This window comes from Amblyomma americanum, chromosome 5 (genome assembly GCF_052857255.1).
Source record: "Amblyomma americanum isolate KBUSLIRL-KWMA chromosome 5, ASM5285725v1, whole genome shotgun sequence".
In the NCBI taxonomy this organism is placed as follows: Eukaryota; Metazoa; Arthropoda; class Arachnida; order Ixodida; family Ixodidae; genus Amblyomma; species Amblyomma americanum.
In genome coordinates, this window is record NC_135501.1 from 189,634,884 (window position 1) to 189,656,790 (window position 21,907).

The 21,907-nt window shown below is 46.5% G+C and overlaps 2 protein-coding genes across 15 annotated transcripts in view; both read right to left on the reverse strand.

Moving 5' to 3' along the window:
* LOC144133263 (calpain-B-like) overlaps window positions 1-9,899 on the reverse strand; it is an 82,779-nt gene extending 72,880 nt beyond the window's left edge. For 3 of the 7 annotated variants that reach the window (XM_077666200.1, XM_077666197.1, XM_077666192.1), the window contains exon 1: window positions 9,631-9,899. In XM_077666200.1, coding sequence (XP_077522326.1) covers window positions 9,631-9,672 — 42 coding nt within the window. In that variant the 5' untranslated portion in view covers window positions 9,673-9,899. Of the gene's footprint in view, window positions 1-8,117; window positions 8,351-9,630 lie in introns of those variants that run through there. The other 4 variants (XM_077666198.1, XM_077666195.1, XM_077666190.1 and 1 more) reach the window with 2 other exon arrangements.
* A 1,520-nt stretch (window positions 9,900-11,419) lies between these two features.
* GCS2alpha (glucosidase 2 subunit alpha) overlaps window positions 11,420-21,907 on the reverse strand; it is a 41,716-nt gene continuing 31,228 nt past the window's right edge. For all 8 annotated transcript variants that reach the window (XM_077666207.1, XM_077666206.1, XM_077666205.1 and 5 more), the window contains 7 exons: window positions 20,700-20,949; window positions 18,232-18,308; window positions 17,809-17,883; window positions 16,169-16,282; window positions 15,426-15,538; window positions 14,184-14,284; window positions 11,420-12,054 (listed from right to left, as the gene is read on the reverse strand). In XM_077666207.1, the coding sequence (XP_077522333.1) occupies window positions 11,942-12,054; window positions 14,184-14,284; window positions 15,426-15,538; window positions 16,169-16,282; window positions 17,809-17,883; window positions 18,232-18,308; window positions 20,700-20,949 (843 nt within the window). In that variant the 3' untranslated portion in view covers window positions 11,420-11,941. The remainder of the gene's footprint in view (window positions 12,055-14,183; window positions 14,285-15,425; window positions 15,539-16,168; window positions 16,283-17,808; window positions 17,884-18,231; window positions 18,309-20,699; window positions 20,950-21,907) is intronic.

A 21,907-nucleotide genomic window follows, 5' to 3' on the forward strand; every position in this document is an offset into this window, starting at 1 on the left:
CGCAGGGGCTGTTGGAGGTCTGTCAAAGGCTAACTTCAGCACAAATGCGGACGTCAACGTCCCTTGTACAGCTGCCGCTGTAAAATTAGCTCCCCCCCCCCCCATTATTTTGCTCTAGGTCACCACTTCTATTTCGCGCGTTAAAAACTGACTTTTCCTGCTTTTAGTTGTTGCCTTACTACGTAAGCCCGCACGTACACGCACTATCAAATAGAAGGACCGCACTGTCAACTAAAAGACAGAGTACAGAACTCACAAAGCAGCGATTGTTTGTTTGAACCTGCAATCGTGAACCCCATTCAGAATTGTTAAACAGATCCGAAGCATACAATTACACGTCCTCCGGTGAAAAAGAGATTAGGGATAGAAGGAATAAGGGTAGACAGCTGGGCTAGTTGGTTTGCATTATTATGGTACATGGTATCGGCGCAAGAAACAAGGACGAAGGGAGAAGACAGCCGGCGTTCGTGTTGTCTGTCTTCTCCCTTCGTCCTTGTTACTTGCGCTGGTACCATGTTCCATAATGAAGGAATAAGGGTTTTTTTTTTAAAGAGATAATAAAGGAAAGAGGAAAAGGAACAAATAAAGAAAAAAAGGGTTATCTAATCACGCTGTAGAGCGGCCGCTAATCGCTCAGGGAAATGAAAGCAAAGTCAAGGCGGTACAGGTACTTGACACGAGTGCTCGCACACGCGAGAAGCAAGCCTCCCGAGACCAAAACACGAACCAGAGATCAACACGAGAAGAAAAACAAACAAGACTTTGTGCAACACGGGACGGTCTACAGCGTGCAGCTGCTTTTAAACAATGCCCGTCGAGGAGGAGGAGGTGAACGATAAACTCGGAAAATAACCCGCCTTGTTTTGCAGCACATTGACGCGCCCAGCTGCTGCCGATTTTCCGGAGAAGCACAATCCGTCATGGCCCGACAACAATGGGGCACAGGCTGCACAGAGGGAAGGCTGGTGCTCAGTAAACGCGCAACGCGCGCTGTGAGTCACCCCGTCTTGAAGGCACGACAGACCGTCGCATACAAGACGTTCCAGGGCACGCGGGAGCGATCGGACTTGCAAGCTAATGGGCGGTGCACGAAATTATGCGAAATAGGCGACTCTGCGGCGGTACGTGGCCTTACGTAGCTCAATAACACTCACCCGATCACTCACTCACTCAATCACCCACTCATCCAATCACTCACTCACTCACCCAACCACTCACTCACCCAACCACTCACTCACCCAATCACTCACTCACCCAATCACTCACTCACTCGCTCACCCAATCACTCACTCACTCACTCACCCAATCACTCACTCACTCACTCAATGACTCACATAATCACTCACTCACTCTCACTGATGCAAGTACGGCTTGATGGGATGTTTATAAGTCAGCAGGTAACGGAATCGACAAATTTGTAAAGTATGTAAGGCTTATTCAAACGCAGAGCATTCAAGCACAGTTGATGACCAAATTTACCTCGCGTTTGTGAGCGCTTATCGACAGCCCGATATAGCTTTGCTGAAAAACAGAGGTCAGGCAAAAAAAAAAAACATACTGCTTACAAAATTCATAACCTCAAGTGCCCGGCCTGAACCGGCGACTGCTGTGCGCCCCAATTTATACATTCACGTCAATATACTTGACGTTCACGTCAGCAGAGTCACATAAACACATACGTATAGAAAAATAAGTGAGTAGCATGACAATCGCTAATTCCATAGAGAATACGAGCTTAAATTCTGGTCAATAAAAAATTCGAGTGTCCTTTTGGAAACTCACGCAAACTTTTTCTTCGGAAAGTGGTCATCGGTTAGGCTGTATCTGTGGCTCCGTTGAATTTTTTTTTTGTTTTACACTGCATGATATTCTTTCCTTTTCTAGTTTAGTAGCCCCCTTTGTATAACCCATGAACTGTCGCTGCTGACGCTGTCGACTTCAATGGATGAGGAAGCCTGTCAAGCGGTCACAATGAGCGCTCCTTTTTCCGTCAGCCGCGGTTTTTGCACGACAGAAGGTGAAATAGAATAGAATAGAACTTTATTTGCATCACTATACATTATGTAGGAGGCCTGCAGAAAAAGCTGCCAGTAGCCAGCTTGACAGGGCTGCAGGACCCCTTAACATTCATTCATCATTAATAAAACAGTCATTCATCATTAATGAAATGAAAGCCATAAATATATCTTTTTCGATACATTTCTGCTTTTTAAAGCCTTTATGCACGAGACATATCTCGCAACGGGTTCTGTAAAAAAAAAAAAGAAGTAAAAAAAGTGCCGATAACTGAATTTACCGTGATGACCTCGAAATGTAGTATCACACATTGAGGGGCTCCTGTTTACTCACGTAACGGCTAATAACATTTAACCATGTAATGACCAGGCACTGAAAACGTGCTTAAGGCGGAGCTTAATTGTCCCGACCAGTTTTTAAGCTGTTTTGCAGTTCGGAATAACTTTTGCATGAATTCATCTTTCGATCAGCAGTCCTCCTGTATTTCTGGCAGTTGGCACGCTCACCTCGCTTTGATAAATATATTGCCAAAGGGCGTTCCTGCAATTATGCTAGAAATTAATTTCAGTTCTGCGAACAGAAATGAAAATTATTCAAATTTTCATAGTACGCGACACGCCGGACGTTACAATTATAATTAACTCCGACGATCGACATGGGACGGCCACCCATCCACCGCCGCCTGACGCGTCGTCCTCTCCCGGCATAGCGTCACGATAGAAAAGTAGCGCAAGAGAAGAAAAGAAATTCAAGATAAAGTTGACAAACTACAAGCCAGACCGGAGCTGGCCGTTTCATCCTGTGCGTAGTTTTTTTTTTCCTCCTTTTTGCATCATGTCTGATGATCCAGAGGCGGGCACGCGAGCGCCCTCTCTCCGTTACACTCTCCGCCGTCTGAGTGACGCTAGCCGCCCAGACGAAAAAAAATGAAAAATGGGCCATAGCCGCTGCGCCGGCAGAGAACATCCTGCGCGCTCGGCGTTGCCGCGAGGCCGACGGGTCCACCGTGCACTGAATTCGCTTCAGCTTGCGAAGGGGCAGAACACGAACCTTGGCAGTGCAACGGCAGCAATAACATCGGACGCATTGTGCGCTCTTGAGGGAAGGGCTATGGGGAACTTGCGCTGAAGTTTGCGGTGCCGATTGCAGCGCCATAACGCACTGCCTAGCGAGAAGAGCAAGCAGTTTTGGGTAGTACTATTAGTACATTTCTGCGCCACCTTCAGGCGCTTATTGGCGTGAGCCTCCGCGCTCTATCGAAGGCGCACGTGCCGTGCGTCAGCTATCTGGGCTACGCCGAGAGAAGCTAGGCAATGAATGCTGTCAGCCAAACACGGGTATTTAATATAGCTCAGAATGTGTTCTCGCGTTTTCAGCGGCCCAAGCGGCTGACAAAAGCAGTTTTGAGTCACCGAATGGAACAATTGCAGTGCCACCTTGGCAGTGCATGTTCCCCATAGTGGGTATACCTACATCCGCCTTGGGTATACCGCCAGCATGCACGTTTTTTCCTGAGAAATAAAAGTATTTACTTTGCCCCTATTGTTTGATTATGGCTGCTGTTAGGTGTGACCCCATCACTAATAGTATAGCATTATTGAAGCAGAAATGGTTCAAAAGGAGGATGGTCGATTCATATACCACGTGTTCCATATTTATCGTTCGGGTTTTGATGGGCTTAATTAAACGGGGCAAGTAATGCGAAGGCGAGATAACCGATGGTCCTTAAGCGTAACGGAATGGATTCCAAGAGATGGAAAGCGCAGCAGGGGACGGCAGAAAGTTAGATGGGCGGATGGGATTAAGAGGCTTGCGGGCATAAGGTGACTGTAGTTGGCGCAGGACCGGGTTAATTAATTGGAGATATACGGTAGAGGCTTTTGTCCTGCTGTGGGCGTAGTCAGGCTGATGGCGGTAATAATTATCTTAGCATATTTGTGTTCACGTTTCATTTATACTGTTCGCGTCGAATGCTGTTCGCGCTGATGCGTTGTAGTGTGCCATCATTCAACTAGGGCTGACCCAGAAAAACTGTTCTGCCCAATTTAAATTAATGTAAAAATTAATGACTTCTATCTATATCGACAACAATGCCGATGTAGGTGTTTCTAAACGCAATAGTACCGCTTGAACTTTGAAGCAAGCCAAACGGTACAACGGTGTGCTTCATAAAAATAATGTCAAGACCATGTGTTAACTGCAGGTGCACGAATACACCGGTATGATGCAGTGACCTACTTTGTACAGGTGTTACGAGCCCACAAGAACATTATCGCGGATCAGAGAGGCCTGCATGTGTGAAGTATCTGCCGCTTTATTGTCTGCGTTTATGCATGCAAATCGACTCTGTTAGACCTCATGGTCTGCTGGACAATTCCCCAAATGTTCGAATCGATTGTTGCGCAGGTGGCAGGTGTCACTATAAATGCTCTTGACTGCTTTCACATGAATGCATGGTTCATTCAGATCAACGGATTTCGTGAAGGCTAACTGCAACGTACGCTTGTGGGCCAACATTTTTAACGCACGTTAAGTTGCATGGCTGCTACACGCGCTTCTATTCAATCGTCTCTACACCCTTTTTTTTTTTACTGTGAGCGTATATTTAGCGTACATCCTTTCAAATATCTACGCGCTAAACACGAACAACCTTGTATATGGGAGTAATATAGAGTAAGCTGTCTTCTAGCGCACTTCGATCCTTTTAGGGGCAAGTAACGCTGCTCAAGTCCCGGAGTAGATTCCGGTCATTAAATATACGGAATGCTTACGCTCGGCAACGTAGCCATATTCCCACTGTAAAGTGTAGTAAATTCGTGCAGTTAGTAATGGGAGCAGCGTTTAAAAGCGGCACTGGCGATCGTGAGGTTAGCAATTAGAGGAGACTGAAACGTCGGTTTAAATCTTCGTAACTACTAGAATTTCGCATATTTTGAAGGGGTAATTTGTTTCCGTTGCCAACCGTAAGTATTTTGTATTCTTAGTGATGGAAATCTACCCCAGGGATTGGGCAGCATGCACTCTAAACAGAAAGGAGTAAGGTGTCCTCTCAGCACACTCCCTTTCATAAAAGGGAGTGGCACTACAGCAGGACAGCTGACTTCCTTTTTACGCCCATACAGGCGTATTCGTGCTCACGGTGTGTGCCCTACCCCTAAACGGGAATGCGCCATATAGGACAGTTTACTCCCTTATTACTCCTCCAGCCGCCGCGGTGGTTGAGCGGTTACGGCGCTCGGCTGCTGGCCCGAAAGACGTGGGTTCGATCCCGGCCGCGGCAGTCGAATCTCGATGGAGGCGAAATTCTAGAGGCCCGTGTACTGTGCGATGTCAGTGCACGTTAAAGAACCCCAGGTGTTCGAAATTTCCGGTGCCCTTCACTACGGCATCCCTCATAGCCTAAGTCTCTTTTGGACGTTAAACCCCCCATAAACCAACCTTATTACTCCAATATAGGCTTATTTGAGTTTAGAGTGTAGTTGATAGTGAGGACAACAGTTTCGTCACCTTCGGGAGGGTGATTTCCATGCTACACGCCTTGAACGAAAACTTCACTGTCTTTATGTTCTGACAAAACGCATAAGGTTTGCGCTGTAGTATAGACGATGAACCTACAATAGACGGTAATTCCAAAATGCGGGCAACAAGACAGCAACATGCACTCCCGCGCGCGCGTGGCAGCGACACTAAGCAGGCAGACGACCCGGTGTTATCCAGGTGGAACTAGTTCTTTGCACGGGGCACACAGTTGCGTCAAGGCCTCGCGACGATGACACATGAAAACAAAAACGCGACTTCGGAAAGTGTGCCGTCGCGTGCTGCAGCTGCACAGCACGGCCGAAGCACAGCTGCCGACGAAGTGAGCGGCGAGACCTTTCGACTGCGACTGGGGCCACTTGAGGCATATCGTTATCAGGGCAATAAACATGGATGCCGGTGCAAGGAGCATTCCCCTCAGAAGATCAGTGAGAACTGATATCTGCTATCAAGCGCGCGGGTTTTCAGCAAAGTCTCGTACACTCTCTACGCAGCATAAATCGCACTCACGTTCTTGCCCGTACAGCGCCGCGCACTCCCACCGAACGCAGCACTAGGTAGTTATATTATAACAGTTCGTCTCACGCTTAACCATACCAGAAACCGAACGGCCAAACCGCCTAGCTGTTTACAAGCCACGCGTCCGAGACCGTGCAACAATAAAACTGCATCCCCGCATGCCACTTGACACAAATTCGTCCGAGTCCTTCCGGCGCCCCCTCCGTCCCTCGCCCGCTTTCTCCGTTTCACCCCCCTCGCCTCGGCGCTCGCTCGAGCGCACATGCATGCAGGCTGTCATTTTCCCAACATCCGCTCTTCGAAGGCAGGCATGCGTGTGAGCTGTTGCGTGTAAAAAAAAAAAAAAGGCGCGCGCGTGCCGACTCAAACAAGCGTCGCATGCAGGCGCATTATGACGGCGGGAAGCGTTGCAACGCACCACCATACTGCCAGCGGTGAATGCAGGGGATTCCAAGGCTTGAGAGACAGGCGCGCGCGCGCCCAGACTGGATATTGAGCGTCGCGGAGGCGAGCTTGCTAAGCGGCTACATTTGCTAAGCGGCAACGCTTGCATTCCGTGGAAGAGAACGGTGATTTAATGCGCCGCTATAAATAAGGACACGTCAACTGCGGCAGGCCCGAACGACGCGAGCACCTGTCTCGCCCGTTCCAGGCACGCCCGTCAGCTCGTAGCCACTGGTCACGAAGGTGCATAACGATGTGCACCGAAGAAGTGGCCGTAAAAGAGCGCCGACGTCACCAACGAAACACGGGCACGCGGTAGGCAGAAAACGTGTGCAAAGATCACCCGCATGCACAAATTAGCGCAATTCGCCTTTTTACGGTTTCCCCGAAGGTTGCCTCTGTAGTTAACCTGTTTCCACTAACCGAAGTGAGGGGCAGAAAGTGCGGGAAAGGGACGCGAGAAACTCCCACTCCCTTCCTCCAGTCCCGGCCAGTCTGCACGCAGTGACCTCCATGCTACGTCCAACGAAACCAATGCATTGTTTATAAGACCCCACCCTTCCTCAAAATTCCTCGCCGAAAATTCGTCTTTGATTGACATCTTGTGCAACCTCGGTAGACAGTCCATTGTTTCGAAGTTGTCACGGGTCGCCTCGCTCACCTTGATTTAATAATAATAATTTGTTTTGGGGGGAAAGGAAATGGCGCAGTATCTGTCTCATATATCGTTGGACACCTGAACCGCGCCGTAAGGGAAGGGTAAAGGAGGGAGTGAAAGAAGAAAGGAAGAGAAATGTGTCGTAGTGGAGGGCTCCCGAATAATTTCGATCACCTGGGGAACTTTAACGTGCACCTTGATTTTCGCACTCTCATTTCTGCCGCTTTACCCCCGCCGCGCTATGCGGTTCGCAAATGCAGTGCAATATTACACTTAAATATATAAGGCCGTTTTTTACACTCCTAAACTATAACGTATTCAATTTATCCAAGATCCGGATATAAGGCAACGGAATAACATGTGCGACGGCCCCCGGCAGCGGCTTCAGTAAACTACAGAAGTGACTGAAAAAAAAAGGGGGGCGTAAGGAGGGGGGGGGGGGCACAGCTAGAAAACTTGAGCTGGAGCGTTTATCTGCAAGGAAGGCACATTTTTCAAAAGATCGGCAAGTTGCTAACAATGCACGCCGGCACTTTGGGCGCGAAAAACTTAACTCGTTCTCCCCTTACTGTCACCGCTAAAATATGAGCTCCTCGTAGGTGCGACCTCGGAAAGCGCATAATTAGACGGTCTCCAGACAACCGTATACTCGGACACCGAGACGACCGGTGGCTACAAAAATAGGGCGACAGCTCAGGCCCGTCACTTTTGGCACTGCATCCAGCGAGGCGTGACTGCCAGTAAAAAGGCGCGCCCGGAAGCAGTGTCGTCTTGAGAAGGCTCATTTGCATGCATAGCGCTCGCGTAACGTTGCGGATAGCACACTCATAGGCCGTGAAACGTCACTGGCTCGGCGGCAAGGCGATTATAGCGAGTCGCTTCGCTCAGTTTAGGTTTCCAGGGCACTAAAGGCGAAACAGGCAGTGTGAAGAAGCAGACTCACTCGGTAGACGACAGTGGCATTCCCATGGCCTCGCCTGTATTCGTAAGGCATCCTGTGAACCTCACGTTTTCCGCATCAGCACATCGCGCACCATCAAACACGTCGCCCGGCGCGGCTGCTGGAGCAAGTTCGTCTTCTTCCTCTCGCGTCTGGCATGCGGCGGAGCCCACCTTCAGAGAACGCTACCGACCCCAGCCAGCGATCGCCGGCGCCCAGAGGCTTATTGAGAAAGTGACACTTCCCGCCACCAGGTGCCGCTAGCTTTGCGCGCCGCAAAAACTGCCGCCGCGAGCGCTCGATAACACAACGAGGCTGAAGCCAGAGACATGAGGTATTTTATTAGTCGTTGGATCATATTGCGTATAACAAATGGATAAACGAACACGTAAGTGCGAAGTAGCGCCCAGAGTTTATTTGGTGCGTTTAGCCGACAACACTCAACTTGAAAATAAACCATAACACAAGATGGCACTGTTTTCTTCTTATTGGTTAACACGATTGAAAGAAATAGAATTTATATGCCATGTTTTGAGGGCGCCTTGCTTCCTAAGCAATTTACCACAGATGGCGCAGTAAGCAGTTGAATATCGCAACTGTAATATATTCTAGGCACTATAACTGTAGTAACAATCGCGAGCCTGTGGCGCTCATTTCAACTGGCTCGAATGATTTTTCAGCGCGTTTCAGAATCGGAAACAGGCGTTATTTCATATCCCTTTCTTTTCATGCTTGTTAACGAAGGCGTGCTCCCCTCTTGAATGAACGTTTACACTTGCAGCTTGTAGTACGTAAACTATAGGTCTCTGTCGCAGGATTATGAAATGCGAAATACGGCTCTACGCGCCGGAATGGAAAGTTTAGCTGCTTGGTATTGATTATATTGATTCATAGCAGGGCAGTGCACGGAACGGGGCCCAGCATTACGTTTCTTCCATAAAGTCGATCGTGGTGGAGACTAGACCTTCGACAATGCGAACTCCGGCCCAACGCACGGGCCTCCTTTCGTGTGAATATATATAGTTCACTTGAATTTCATGAACTATCTAAAGGGACAGAGAAAAAGATATATATGTGCTGAAGTAGAATGCCACAAATACAAAGAACATGAAATATGTGCCGGCTGGAGCTCAGAGCTTCACCTCAAATTGAACTTCACACAGTGTGTTCGACGCAAGTAGCATCTCGATCAGATGATCCATAACATCCTCTCTTCTCTGTCCCGTCTGTCGCGCTGTTTTGGATCATCGTAAGCACCAACTCGCCCAACAAATGGTATTATCTCGATCAGAACAAACTTCTTTTTTTCGGGGCGGGAGGGGGGCCCGGGGGTGGAGGGTTGCGTATTGCGCAACAGATGTTTAATGTTCACGTGCATCCGCGACCAACGCACCGACAGCGGCGGCATCAACAAGTTGCGTAGCGCGACTCAAATATTATTTGCACGGGCTGCCCATCTCCTGCACCTTGCTCATGCAGAACCTGCACGCACACATCGATGACATGCAACACTCACCCGCAAGCACTTGGGCATCGGGTGCACCGTGATCGGGGACATCTCGAAAGAGCGCCAAAGTCTGCTTCGACCGCAGTGCAGTGTAGCACGTTGTCTCGCGGCGGTCTGCCCGGCGCAGTGCGCGCGTACGCGATGGGACAAAACAACATGCTCGGGTGACTCGTGCGCGGCGCGGAGGCAACGATGCGTTGCTCGGAGAAGTTCCCCGTGGACGGTGACCACGCGCGCGACTACGGAGCTCGCAGCATGCGGCTTTGCTCACGGCAGCTGCTGTCCTTCCAAGGTTGACAGATGGCGGTGCGGTAAATAAACCACGCACGGCTCGCCCCGCGAAACACAATTGAAGGTGCCGCAGCACAAAGAGGTCGTAAATAACAACCCTGTGCTTGTGCGGTGCGGCACGATGATGAAATGACAATACGCACTGCTTCTGTGCCAAGCTGTTTGGCGTACAACGCCCAGAGGCCTCCGAGACAAAAGGTATGTGGACACAAGTCCTAGCGAAGTGCTCGAATAACTACATCACATACACTTAAATGGCATAAGATAAGGCAGACACAAAAAAAAACAGGACTAATTAGCAGTTGCATGTGTTCGTTTTGCTTCGCACCAAATTAACACAGAATACTTTTGTCATTCTGCCAATGGGTATTACGCAGTTATGTAGATTCATTTGTTTCGCAGAATTACTAATTCTTATCTGGGCTCTCATTTAAGTGACAGCATTTAAGTGGTAGCAAGTCACTGTGTGAAGAATTTCAAATGCAAACTTTGTGGCTTCCTCACAAAAAAGAAAAATAGCCTACTACTTCACCTTGACATCATTCTTTTGCAGATTGTGGAACCTAGCACATGCAACACTGTAGTCTCAAGAGTTAAGGCACCGTTTCTGCAAGGCACCTACACTATCTCAACCCACGCTGACAAATGTACTGCTGGCTGCAGAAGTAACTGTAGCCGTAGTGAAGGGCTCCGAAAATTTCGACCACCTGGGGTTGTTGCACCGACATCGTGCACCGACATCGCAGAGTACACAGGCCGGTAGAATTTCGCCTGCATCAAAATTCGGCCACTGCGGCTGGGATCGAACCCGCACCTTTTGGGTCAGCAGTGGAGGGCCATAACCATTGCGCCACAGAGAGAAACAAGATAAAGAACCATGCCTACCTCACAATTTTCCAGATGTGGTGCTGAGTTGTTCCTTGATGAAAAAATTTAAAGCAACTTTTGTGTTCAGATCAATTTTGCAGCCAATAGTACACTGTAGAATACAGGCACAAAAGTTTACCTCAGCATATGACATCATTCTTGCAAGCTCATAGCATTGCACCATCCCAGCACATCGGAAACTTTTTACGTATCAGTCATGCATAACATGAGCCCTTCCCCAAAAAGGAAAGTAGATTCGCAAAATGGATCAACAGTTCATTCATTCATTCAAACGTTTCCCCCAGTGTACTCCGAGTTTTCTTTTTGAAAATATGTACTATCTACTCAATGAGGACAAGCTTGTGTTAATAGACTATGCTGGACAATCCACTTATCGCACTGCAACATATGGGAAAGCAAATGTTCAGTCCAAATGCAATGACAAATGCTTACAAAAGTAAGATTATCTGCTTGCTTCAAGTGAACTCTACAACACCAATCAACCCACATTTAGCACAGAAAGCTGCAGTGCAATTCTCCCAGCCAACATAGCAGTGTCGTGGTGCAATAGCTGCTTGTTGTTGCAGCAACAGCCTGAAAGTCAAGCAAGATGTACTGTCTAAAACAGACAATAAAGCAATTGCAAAATCACGGTGTTTTTATTGAACTTTTAAAAACTAAGTTCCATAACGCACAGCGTAAGGGCAAAACCGGAAAAAAAGGCCTAGAAAAAAACGGAAAACAGGACAGCCACCACAGTTTGGCCTTGGTACACAGAGTGCCGTGCTGTAAAAAGCCATTCACAACACACTAGTACATCATACACTCGTTTCATTGCTGAAAAATTTGCAGCCTAGTAAAACCCTCATGTCACGGCGGTGTTTATTTACATATGGGCCAGTGTGTGTGTGTGTCTAAGCTAAGTGTGTCCCCGTCATCTGGCTCTTGAGGGGAATTTTTTTTTTTCCTCCCATAAAATACACGTGAAAAGGAATGGTGGCATAAAACACTGAGATGTTGTTCTCTAAAAGAAGGCAAGCATGTCGTGAAAAACAAATCAAAACAGAAAACACAGGGATAGACCATTCCAGGAACGAGGCATTTCGTGATTGGGTAGCGAACAGCACTTTCACTGCATGCGCACACGGGGTTGCAGAGGAGGCTATGAGAGAATCTTAAGCGTCCACTGCTCGGCAATGTTGACTCCCGGCTTGCGCACCCTCAGGAGCTGCTCCTTCTCTTCGTAAGTGAACTGCAGACTCTGCGTTCCTTTGCCTGGGGAAAAATGCCATTGCAAGATATATACTCCTGTATGTTAGGTGCATTTGCGGAAAAAACAGAATGACTACCAGTCGTATAAGGTCAGCAATAGAAGTCCACGGCACTAAGAGACATGAGCCATAACTTTAATAGCTCTGTGCCACATATAAAAAGAGTCCAAGAGGAAATTTCCAAGGAATTTCCAAGAGGAAATTTTATTGTTACCCTTATTGGAAAACGAAGAGTTCTTTTTTGCTTTCTGCAATAGAAAATCAGCAAAACTAGGCACTTCTGTGCGGCCGCCTTGCACATTCTGGGTGTCAAATTCTGGGTGTCAAATATGAGAGCCTACATGATGGCCTTGTAGCCACAATCATTTTGTGACACTTGCAAACAGCAGAGTTTTGTTCGCTCGGAACACTTTGGAACACAAGCAAAGGTCACTGATGCATTCGCAAGGATACAATGTTGCAAGGGAAAAGCATGAAAGTCCTAAACTAAGCAGTATTTGCAATTTTCTAAAATGACATCTTAGTCATACTTCCAAATGTTGTCGCGCATCACAATTTCCTTCTTCATGTCAAATCCTGCCACGCTGTGGTTTTTTTTTTTCGAATACCACAAAGTGACCACAGAGATGCTCTCACCCGACAACTGCTGCCCCAACTGCCAAAAGCGCGACAAGCTGAGAATTCTGAAACTCGTCGCTAGAAGCTTTAGTTATGGAACCATTCTCACTAAACTAACTACACCAAGAACATTGGACTAGCAAAAGCTGCACAAGGCTCAAAAACTGCAGTGAATCAGATCGCAGATATACTAAAGAAAGGTGAGCTGGTCTTTCTCAAACATTATTAATTTCATGCGCTGACGCGTGCTATGTCTTGCACTATCAGATGTTCCGTCTTTGCTTGTTCTCCTAGGTTACACTGTCATGTCTATTACCCTCTCAGTTACTGTATTTACGTGCATAATTTGCGCCCTCACATAATTTGCGCACCCTTAACTTATCACCCGGATTTACAAAAAAACATTTTTTACTCGCATATTTTACGCACCGCGCTGTGCTAGACCACCATCATGCACGCGGGCTCTACCCTATGGCTCTACCCAGTAGCATTTGGCTATTCCGCGTCTTTGTTCGGAAGGCTTTTTGAATCTTTTGTGCACTGGGCGTTCATGGTGGTGTCAGAGGCCACTGTTACAATCGCGGCGGCACCAGCAGCATCGCCACTTGGAACGGCCAGCAGCGCTTCCGGGGAGGATCAGCAGCTGATAGAAGAGCCAACACCGCTGTTTGTTTGGTTGATGCATGCGACTCGACTGCCGGCTATGCTTTTCTCGGTGGCTCTGACGGCTTGTGTTTGGTTGTTCGGTCGTGTCTTGCGATGGGATATCACAACTATACGGCAAGTTTCAAACTGCTTGTCAGCGCCTTATCACGGCGCGGAGTGGCGAAGCCAGTGAGAATAACCGCGTGCGCACAAGTTTGCTCATAGACGACAATCGTGTCGGCAAACTAGTGCGCACCTGGCTATTCTCACTGGCTTCGCAGCTACGCACTGTGATAAAGCACCGACAAGCAGTTTGGTCGACGCTCACGCGGTACTGTTAAAGAATTGTGTGGTGTGATAATTGATTTATTGATTCGCGCTTGCTATCCCGGACGAAGTTGCAAAAGCAAACTTACGGAATCCGGAACTACCGAACAATTGGCTGGGCTGCAAGTGATGATGCTGTTTTAGCGTCTTATTCAGCTTCATGCATGCACCTTCATGCCATCCCGCAAGGGGAGGGGGGTGCGGCTTATCATTTAGAGTGAGCTTTTTTTCAGGGGGGGGGGGCAGCGTGGGGTGCGGGTCCGGGTGCTGACGTATACGCAGCAACATACACTATACCTATGTTGCGCGTTATGACCCTTGTGGAGTTTTTTAAGTCGCGCTCGCAAAATCCCCACGTAATTTGCACACCCCCTTCTTCGAGCCCTAATTTCTGAATAAAAAGTGCGCAAATTATGCACGTAAATACGGTATCCTGCATAAAAAAAATATCTTCAATGGTAAGGTGGCGATTGCATCATTTACACATTTTCCAGCCTGTTTCCCTTTGCAGTGAAAAACATGAACATTGACAGCAGGCCTTACTTGTAACAAGCTGGACTTCAGATGGTTGCGTGGGATAGCCAGCTATCACCACGCGCTCCAGCCACGCCTTTGTCTTGAAATTCCCTGGACCTTCCAGGATCCTGCGAAAACATGTCCAGAAAATGAGCCCACATTTTCCATTTTAACACAGTCAAGCTCAGAAAGTTCCTAAAGCTCCTTTATTCGAAGCTGCTGTTCGTTTATTCCGAAGATTTCCTCAAGGGCCAGGACAAGCACAGCATGAGTCACCACTTATAATGAATGGCTGGCCATAATTCATTTGTTAATTCATTTCTACATGCATTCTTAACTTTTTGAAAATAAATAAACTAATAATTATTAGAAATGCAACAATTAGCACCTTCTTTCTGTTTTTCTACTATGTGAAGTGCCAGCATGTCCGTTCGCATAAAGAAACTGGCCAACAATGCCACTTTATTTCAAGTGCCATGCTGCTCCTGGTGCTAAAAAAGCAACAAAGGGTGGCACGGGATCGAAAGAAATGAAAGAAAGGACAGAAACCAAGTGCTCCAAGGATACTTCCATATCCTGAAGTGGCTGCCAGCCATCAAAAATATCTTGGCCATATTCCTCAGAGGGTGAAATAACTGAAACCCATTATAAGAGACACAGATATAACAGACTATCGGAAATAAGAGACTTTTCACAGGAACTCCTCCCCTGTTATAAAGGGGTTCAACTATACACCCATTTGCTGAGTCAGTGCTGCTACACCAGAAAGCAAAGATGGGCCCCTTACGAACCACAGTAATCACAGCTCCAGCTCTATGTCTGACATATGAACGAGTGCAAACACTCATTCTGAAAGTAGGAGATGTAGTTTCAATAATGAATAAATTAGTTATAAAGAAAGGAAAGGTGCAGCAAGGTTTCCCTCTAGGTAGACACCTCAACACTCCCTCTAGGCAGACACCTCAACAGCGCCACTAAAGAAAAAGTATGAAGGAGGGAGAGAAAGGAGGAAGAGAAAGAGGCACCACAGTGGAGGGCTTTGGACTAAATTTCGACCACCTGGGGGCCCTTTAACATACACTGACAACATTAGTTGTAACGTAACAATGGTAATTCAATGACATGATGCTACACTGCTGTGCATGTTCAAATTACTGGACAAATAGAGTAGCCAAAAACAGACTGGAATCCACCCGAGAGGAAAAGGCAGAAACAAGATGGAGCAACTAACCAAATATAGCGCACTTGCAAATAAAAGAGAACACTCACTCAGACGTCAAGGTGTTGTCTGCAAAGCGGAACTTCAGGTACAGCAAGTCTCCCTTCTTGTAGTCGAAGCTGGAACCATCGTCGACATACAGTGTTCCCTCTGCTGGTCTCCCCTGTGCAGAAAAATGATGACCGTTAGGGCAAGGCAAGCGAAAAGTATGCCGTTCTAATATGGTACAGTGAATGCAATTCTCCCATGCTCACAGCCACCATTAAACTCAGTGCCTTTTGATCTTCCTAGCATAGATAAGTTAAACTTGTAATAGAGGAACCTCTGCAGCGAACGAAGTTAGCGCTGCCAGAAATCACTTTTGGTATATATATATATATATATATATATATATATATATATATATATATATATATATATATATATATATATATATATATATATATATATATATATATATATATATATATATATATATATAAGCCAAAAAATATATTAGCTTTCATCATAGTACAGTATTCTGCAAACTCGTTCATCATCGACCGTCTCAGAGTTGGCTATATTCTCCATTGCATGTTTCAGCATTTCTTCTCCTTTGTGCAGGTGACAAGCACTACACATTTTACCCCCGCCAGGTAGGGCAGCAAACAAAACCAACCAACCAGCAGTCATGCCTCCTGTATTTGCAGCCATCTTTTCCGCTAGTGCTCGCTTCTTTGCCAAGATTGGTATCTCAAGCGCTGACCGCCTACACGTTACTACCTAGACAACCAGGCGAAGCCATAAGACTTACGTCTTTCGAGAGCGCCACCTGCAGAGTGTATGGGTCGTCTTTCGTCAGGGCAGAACACCGACGAATGCGCTCCTTCTTCGGGATAATTGTGCCTCCCCTCTGGTAAACTGGAATCTGGCATGGTGGGGGGAAAAAAAAAGAGCGACAGCGAGAGCATGAGGGCTCGAACTTTTCCTTTTGATCTGCTATTCTGAGCATTCCCAAAGGATGTACCGTAAAATCCAAAATATAGGTCGAACTTTTTTCAAAAAACCATGGCGAAAAGTCGACCCCCGTCTTATATACCGGTCACTGGCAGAAAAACTACGGAAGTCTTGCAACAATGGGCGGCTGAGATCAACAGCCTCCATCATCATCGCCATCAGCAGCAGTGTGGAGTGGCGACATTGTCGCACCGCCTTTTTGAGTTTCAAATGCTTAGGTAAAGGCTGCCTTTTCACATTTTGTTTCAAAATGAGCGGAAGCTGACGGCAATTCACCGTCTCCTTTAAGAAAAACGCGATTGAGTACGTGGAAGCTCACAGCAACCTGGCGGCACAGCGTGAATTTGGAGTATCCGAAAAGAGCATTCAGTACTGGCGGAGCCAGAAGCTGTGTATTACAACCTGCAGCAACCAGAAGAAAACATCATTTTGTGGGCGGAGCGCAGCTTATCCAGAATTGAAAGGAAAGGTTGCGCTGCGTGCAAGATCGCTGCCTGTGACTGCCGAATGCATCCGTGTGAAACCAGTAGAGATCGCGCGTGCCGCTAGGCTCACGAGGGCGCAGTTCAAGAGCTCGCCATCCTGGGTGCAGCGATTCATGAAGAGGAAGGGCTTTGCTCTATGGCGCCGTACTTCTGTGTGCAAGAAACAAACATGCGGGTCGATGGGCGCGCAATACTGTTCAAAAATTGGCCGGGTGTACATACGAGCAGCATTTAAATGAAAATAAATACTGTCACCATTGTGCAACCTGTCGAGTCGCATTTGTTTCAAGTTAAGGGTGTCTTTCCGTAGTTCTTCCATTGAAAAAGATTTTTTTCAGTTTTAGAATTGCTTAGTTGGGGGGTCGACCTATATTCCGGTCCGATATATAGTCCGGTTTTTACGGTACTTGTATTTGCCCCTGTTGCTATGAAGTGTCTCCCAAATTTTTACTAGTATCATGAATTACACATAGGACAACAAGTGTTGCACTGCAGGATTGAAGCCGTTTTTTTATTGTGGCAGCAAAATAAAGTTCAACATGAAAAAATTCTGTGAGAGAAAAAGTTCACAGGGTCACCTAAGTACCTTATGTGTTGGCAACACATTAGAAGCTGTTCATGCCTTTATCAAAAGTGATGCTACTTCCCTCTACCAATAGGAATCATCTGTTGTGGTGATGTCAGTTCTCTTCAACCAATGGGAATTATCTGCTCTGCTGACATTTTCCTCCTGTCATTAGGCGAATTTTATGAGCAATGACACTCTTTCCCCAATGACGATTGCAATGCTTTTGAATTAAAAAAAAAAGACCAAATGCACAGTATACTACTTGTAAGAAAAAGTTTAGACTGCACCTGCTGGTCTTACTTCTAGTACTGCATTTTTCACAAATGTGCCAAGCTGAACGTGATCATCAATATGAAGCTTAAAAAAATCAGTGCAGTAACAAACCTTGCTCAGTGTGACGGGGATCGAGACGGTGTTCAGGCCTTCGAACTTCTCCCAGGTTTCGACGTCATACCAGACCTGATTGGATGAAGCAAGGTCATTAGAGGTAATGAAGCCAGCAACAAAGAAAACGGCAGACACAGCATGGCTTTCTCAATTTTACAGCAGTGTCAATGCAGACAGAACTCCCACGTAGCACTTCAGGCTGACTAATATTTGTCTACTTGATCTTACATAATAGTACAAGAAAATTAAACTTGAACTTCACACCAAATATTGCACACCAAATAAACAAGACTAAGTTAGAACTATGCAGTTTTGCACGAAACAGGTAAAAATATAGAAAATTATCAAACCAGAAGTTCAACTGGCATTGTATTCACATTTCACATTTTTTGTTTTCAAAACAGACAGCAAGAGGCTTGCCTCATTCTCGCCGGGAAAATAGACGCTGACTTTCGATGCTCCAGCTTCGACGACAGGGTGTACCAGCAAGGAGTTTCCTGGAAGCACATTAGAGGAAGCACGAAGATGTAAAATAGTTACCAGTCTGTGCAATCCCAAGGTTTCCTGACTACCACTCATAGGATGCACCACATTTACACATACATAACATGACTGGGAATAATGTTTAACATGAGTGGACAATTTGAGACGTCACAAAAAATGGGGAAAAAAAAACATACATACAAAGATTTAACACTATCTCAGCCTGTTCAAGCCAGCAATAGCCAAGGACGTACAAAATGAGGAGACAGCACTTAAAAATATGGCAGCAATGAATAGATCGCACTCTTTGAGAGGAAACACTGCAGATCCGCTGCGGTGGCTCAACGGTTAAGGTGCTCGTCCACTGAGCCAGAGTACCCGGGTTCGAAGACCGACCGCGGCGGCCGTGTTTCGATGGACGCGAAATGCCAAAAGGCGCCCGTGAGCTGTGCCACATCAGTGCACATTAAAGATCCCCAGGGGGTCGTTAAAGGTCCCCAGGTGGTGGTTCTGGTGCAGTTCTGGTGTCCATGAAGATACGCAAGACAGTTACTGTACCATTTCCTTTCCTCAATACCAATTTTCAATTTTTAACACTACAGAAATGTGCGTGACACAATCAAGCCATGGAGCGCAACAAAGTATCTGACTCATTAATGCACACAATTCCCACTCAGCAACAGCTGCCACCATGCCACCTCTGCTTCGTGTTTCGTGATGCCCAGTCCTGTGCTTGTTTGCCCCTTTTTTCCTTGGCCTACACTACTTAATTATTTCAGTGCCTTCTCCTTTTCAATGACCTATGCCGCCTTCTTTCCATGTTCATAACCACTTTTACTTTGATGTGTGTGCCGCGCGGTCCCAAGGTAGTTGAAAAGTTGGTTTCTCCCTGCAGCTCCCGAGTCTTGTGGTGAAAGTCGCTGTAGCTATCTTAAGCAGAGAGATGAAAAAAAATCACGGTATATTTCAGAGTATGGTTCGGAATATGAAGCGGGATGCATTCTGAAACCAATTATCTGAGGAAAAAAAAAAACTTTAAATTCGTGTAATTATGGCACACTGTCACACTGCCAAAGCATCACAAAGTGATGCTTTGGCAGGATATCCTATTCGGTCATTCAGTGCAAGCGGCCAAAGAGAGTCATTCAGAACTGATCGCTATGACAATGAGCAAAGCGCACGGGCACTTGCTGTCCTGAACGCGTTTCGAAATTTGAAAATTATTCATATCTTCAGATCGATTTTGGACTGCTTTCTAAGACTGCCAAAACAAATAAAGTTAAATCCCCTAACTTGACATAAGTACAGCTTTGTTGAAAACATACAGGCTGCTGATTTTCTTTAGGCACTGTAGAGCAGCTTGTACCGCATTGCCAGCACCAAAAACCTCTTGAGAGTGAAAGAAACTTTTGCTGTAAACTTTCCAATGCTGAGGAGTACCAGCAGTGCTACAAGGGGCCCATCACGTGGCCCAGAGGCAAAAGTGACGGACTGCACTGTTTTGGCAGAGGCTGTGCATCCAATGAGGTGGACACAATAAAACTGAAACTTAAATTTTGCCTATTTACACTGTTATTGTTCCACTTCTATTTATTTACAGCACTGCAATCTAGGCTGTACATCTGGACTGGGTGCAGCAATCGTTGCAGCAAAAGTCAAGCAGCAAAAGTCAAGCCTAAATTTAATGTGCCTTGTTCACTAGGCTGTCAACTGTCCCAGCTGACCAGACCAAGCTAAAAGAAGTTTGGCAATATAGTCACCCTCACCATAATGATACAACATGATAAAGAGAAGCATGCAATGTATGCAATGCTGATTACAGAAGTAAACACAACAGTTGGTACAATAAAAACATTTTCCAGAGCAACCAGCCATACAAGTTTGGGGGCCTGTAGGGGCCAACGACGGTGAGAAATCCAGTGTCACAACGTCGAAGGCATTACAGAAAAGACCATGCACTGCGACACAGTTCACACTGCATTCATAGGTAGCATAAGCGTGCAGAATTCATACTTTTGCATGCTAATAAATTCAAAAGTTTGGATGACTAACAGTGCTCATAAAAAAATATACAAACACTGCCTGCACCAGGAAAAAAAAAATCAATTTCACTACATCCGGTACAGCTTCAGATTTCTAGTTTGTAGTTTCAATGCAGCAGCAGACCCAATGAAAATAACCATTATTAACCAAACTTCTGATTACTGAGCTGCTTATCCTTTTCGCTTTCTGCAAACAGCCAGTCGGGTGCTTGCCAGGAATGAGGCAGTAACAGTGGCTGGCGACTCACTTTTTCATCTTTTTATAAATTTAGAAACCCACTCAGCTGCGGCCAACAGTTCACTACATTAGCATTAGCTGTACAACGGTTGGAAAGTGCGCGAAAGGTGTCAAGTGGCACGCACCGACGAGGTGTTCGTCGTCGACTGCAAAGCCCGCCTTGTCCTGGGGGAATTCCATCCAGAGGGGCCGCAGGGGAGGCACACCCATGCGCTCGTTCTCGAAGAACAGGGTGTACCACAGCGGGAGCAGGGTATAGCGTTGCTTGAGGGCGCCCCGCACCAGCTCCAGTGTGTCCGGCCCAAAGCTCCAGGGCTCCCGCCGTTTAGTGTGGATGTGCGAGTGCGCCCGGAAGAACGGCTGGTAGGCGCCAGCCTGCGAGACAACGTTCCGGACAAGGAATAGCTGTAGCACTGCCGAGCTCCGGCAGTGACACAGCACACAACTCTGACACTACTGACTCGCATGCCAAAAGCCTTTGTTTCTCTGTCCTCCTGCCCTGTCCGTCCTTCCTCACACTGTCATGTACCTAGTGCCCTAACACCCACCCCCCTAACACCCAGCTGCCAAGTCAAATAGTATATCGAGAAGCACTAAGCCGACAGATACTGCATCAACAATGCAAGAGCCAGTACATGAGGCTGAACCAAGACAACATTTAAGGTGACGTTTCCGGCAAAGTTAAGACCTGAAACTTCGTTCCTACTCTGATGGGGTCTCGGTTATTTCTGAGGAACAATCCTGAAGGAATATCAACATTTTCTGTGATGATCAAACTATCATGCTGCAGCAGCAGGCTTTTGTTAAAGGCAAAACTGTTTCATGTCACACTGTAATATCTCAATTTCAATCACCACCTGTAGGGATAGAAAGGTTGCTTGTTGACTACACAAAATGCCCAACAGTGCTATTCAAAAGAAGAGAAAAAGGAACAGAAACCGCAGCTTCAAATATTTGAAGCCTAAAATATTTGCAGGTAGCACCAAAGAAACTTTACAAAATTTCATCCAACCCCTGCCTCGAAGGTGGTCATCAACCTACAGGATGTTGAGGAAAAAAAAAAAAAAACAAGGCACCTTACAGCTGCGTGTGGAAAGCATCTTTTCAATTCCAGACAAACAAATGACAGTGCAATGATTTATTTGATGCTTTATCAGTCCTTAAAGGAACAGCAGGTGAACGTAAAGCACATGCTGCATATTTCATGCAAAAAAGGAAGAAAGACCAAGACTGAGGTAATATAAACATTCTATTCCAATTCTGTTCCTGGTCCCAGTAATGATTCTGTCCCATTGTGAAATTCTGATCCGCACCCATTCTACCTGCGTTTTTT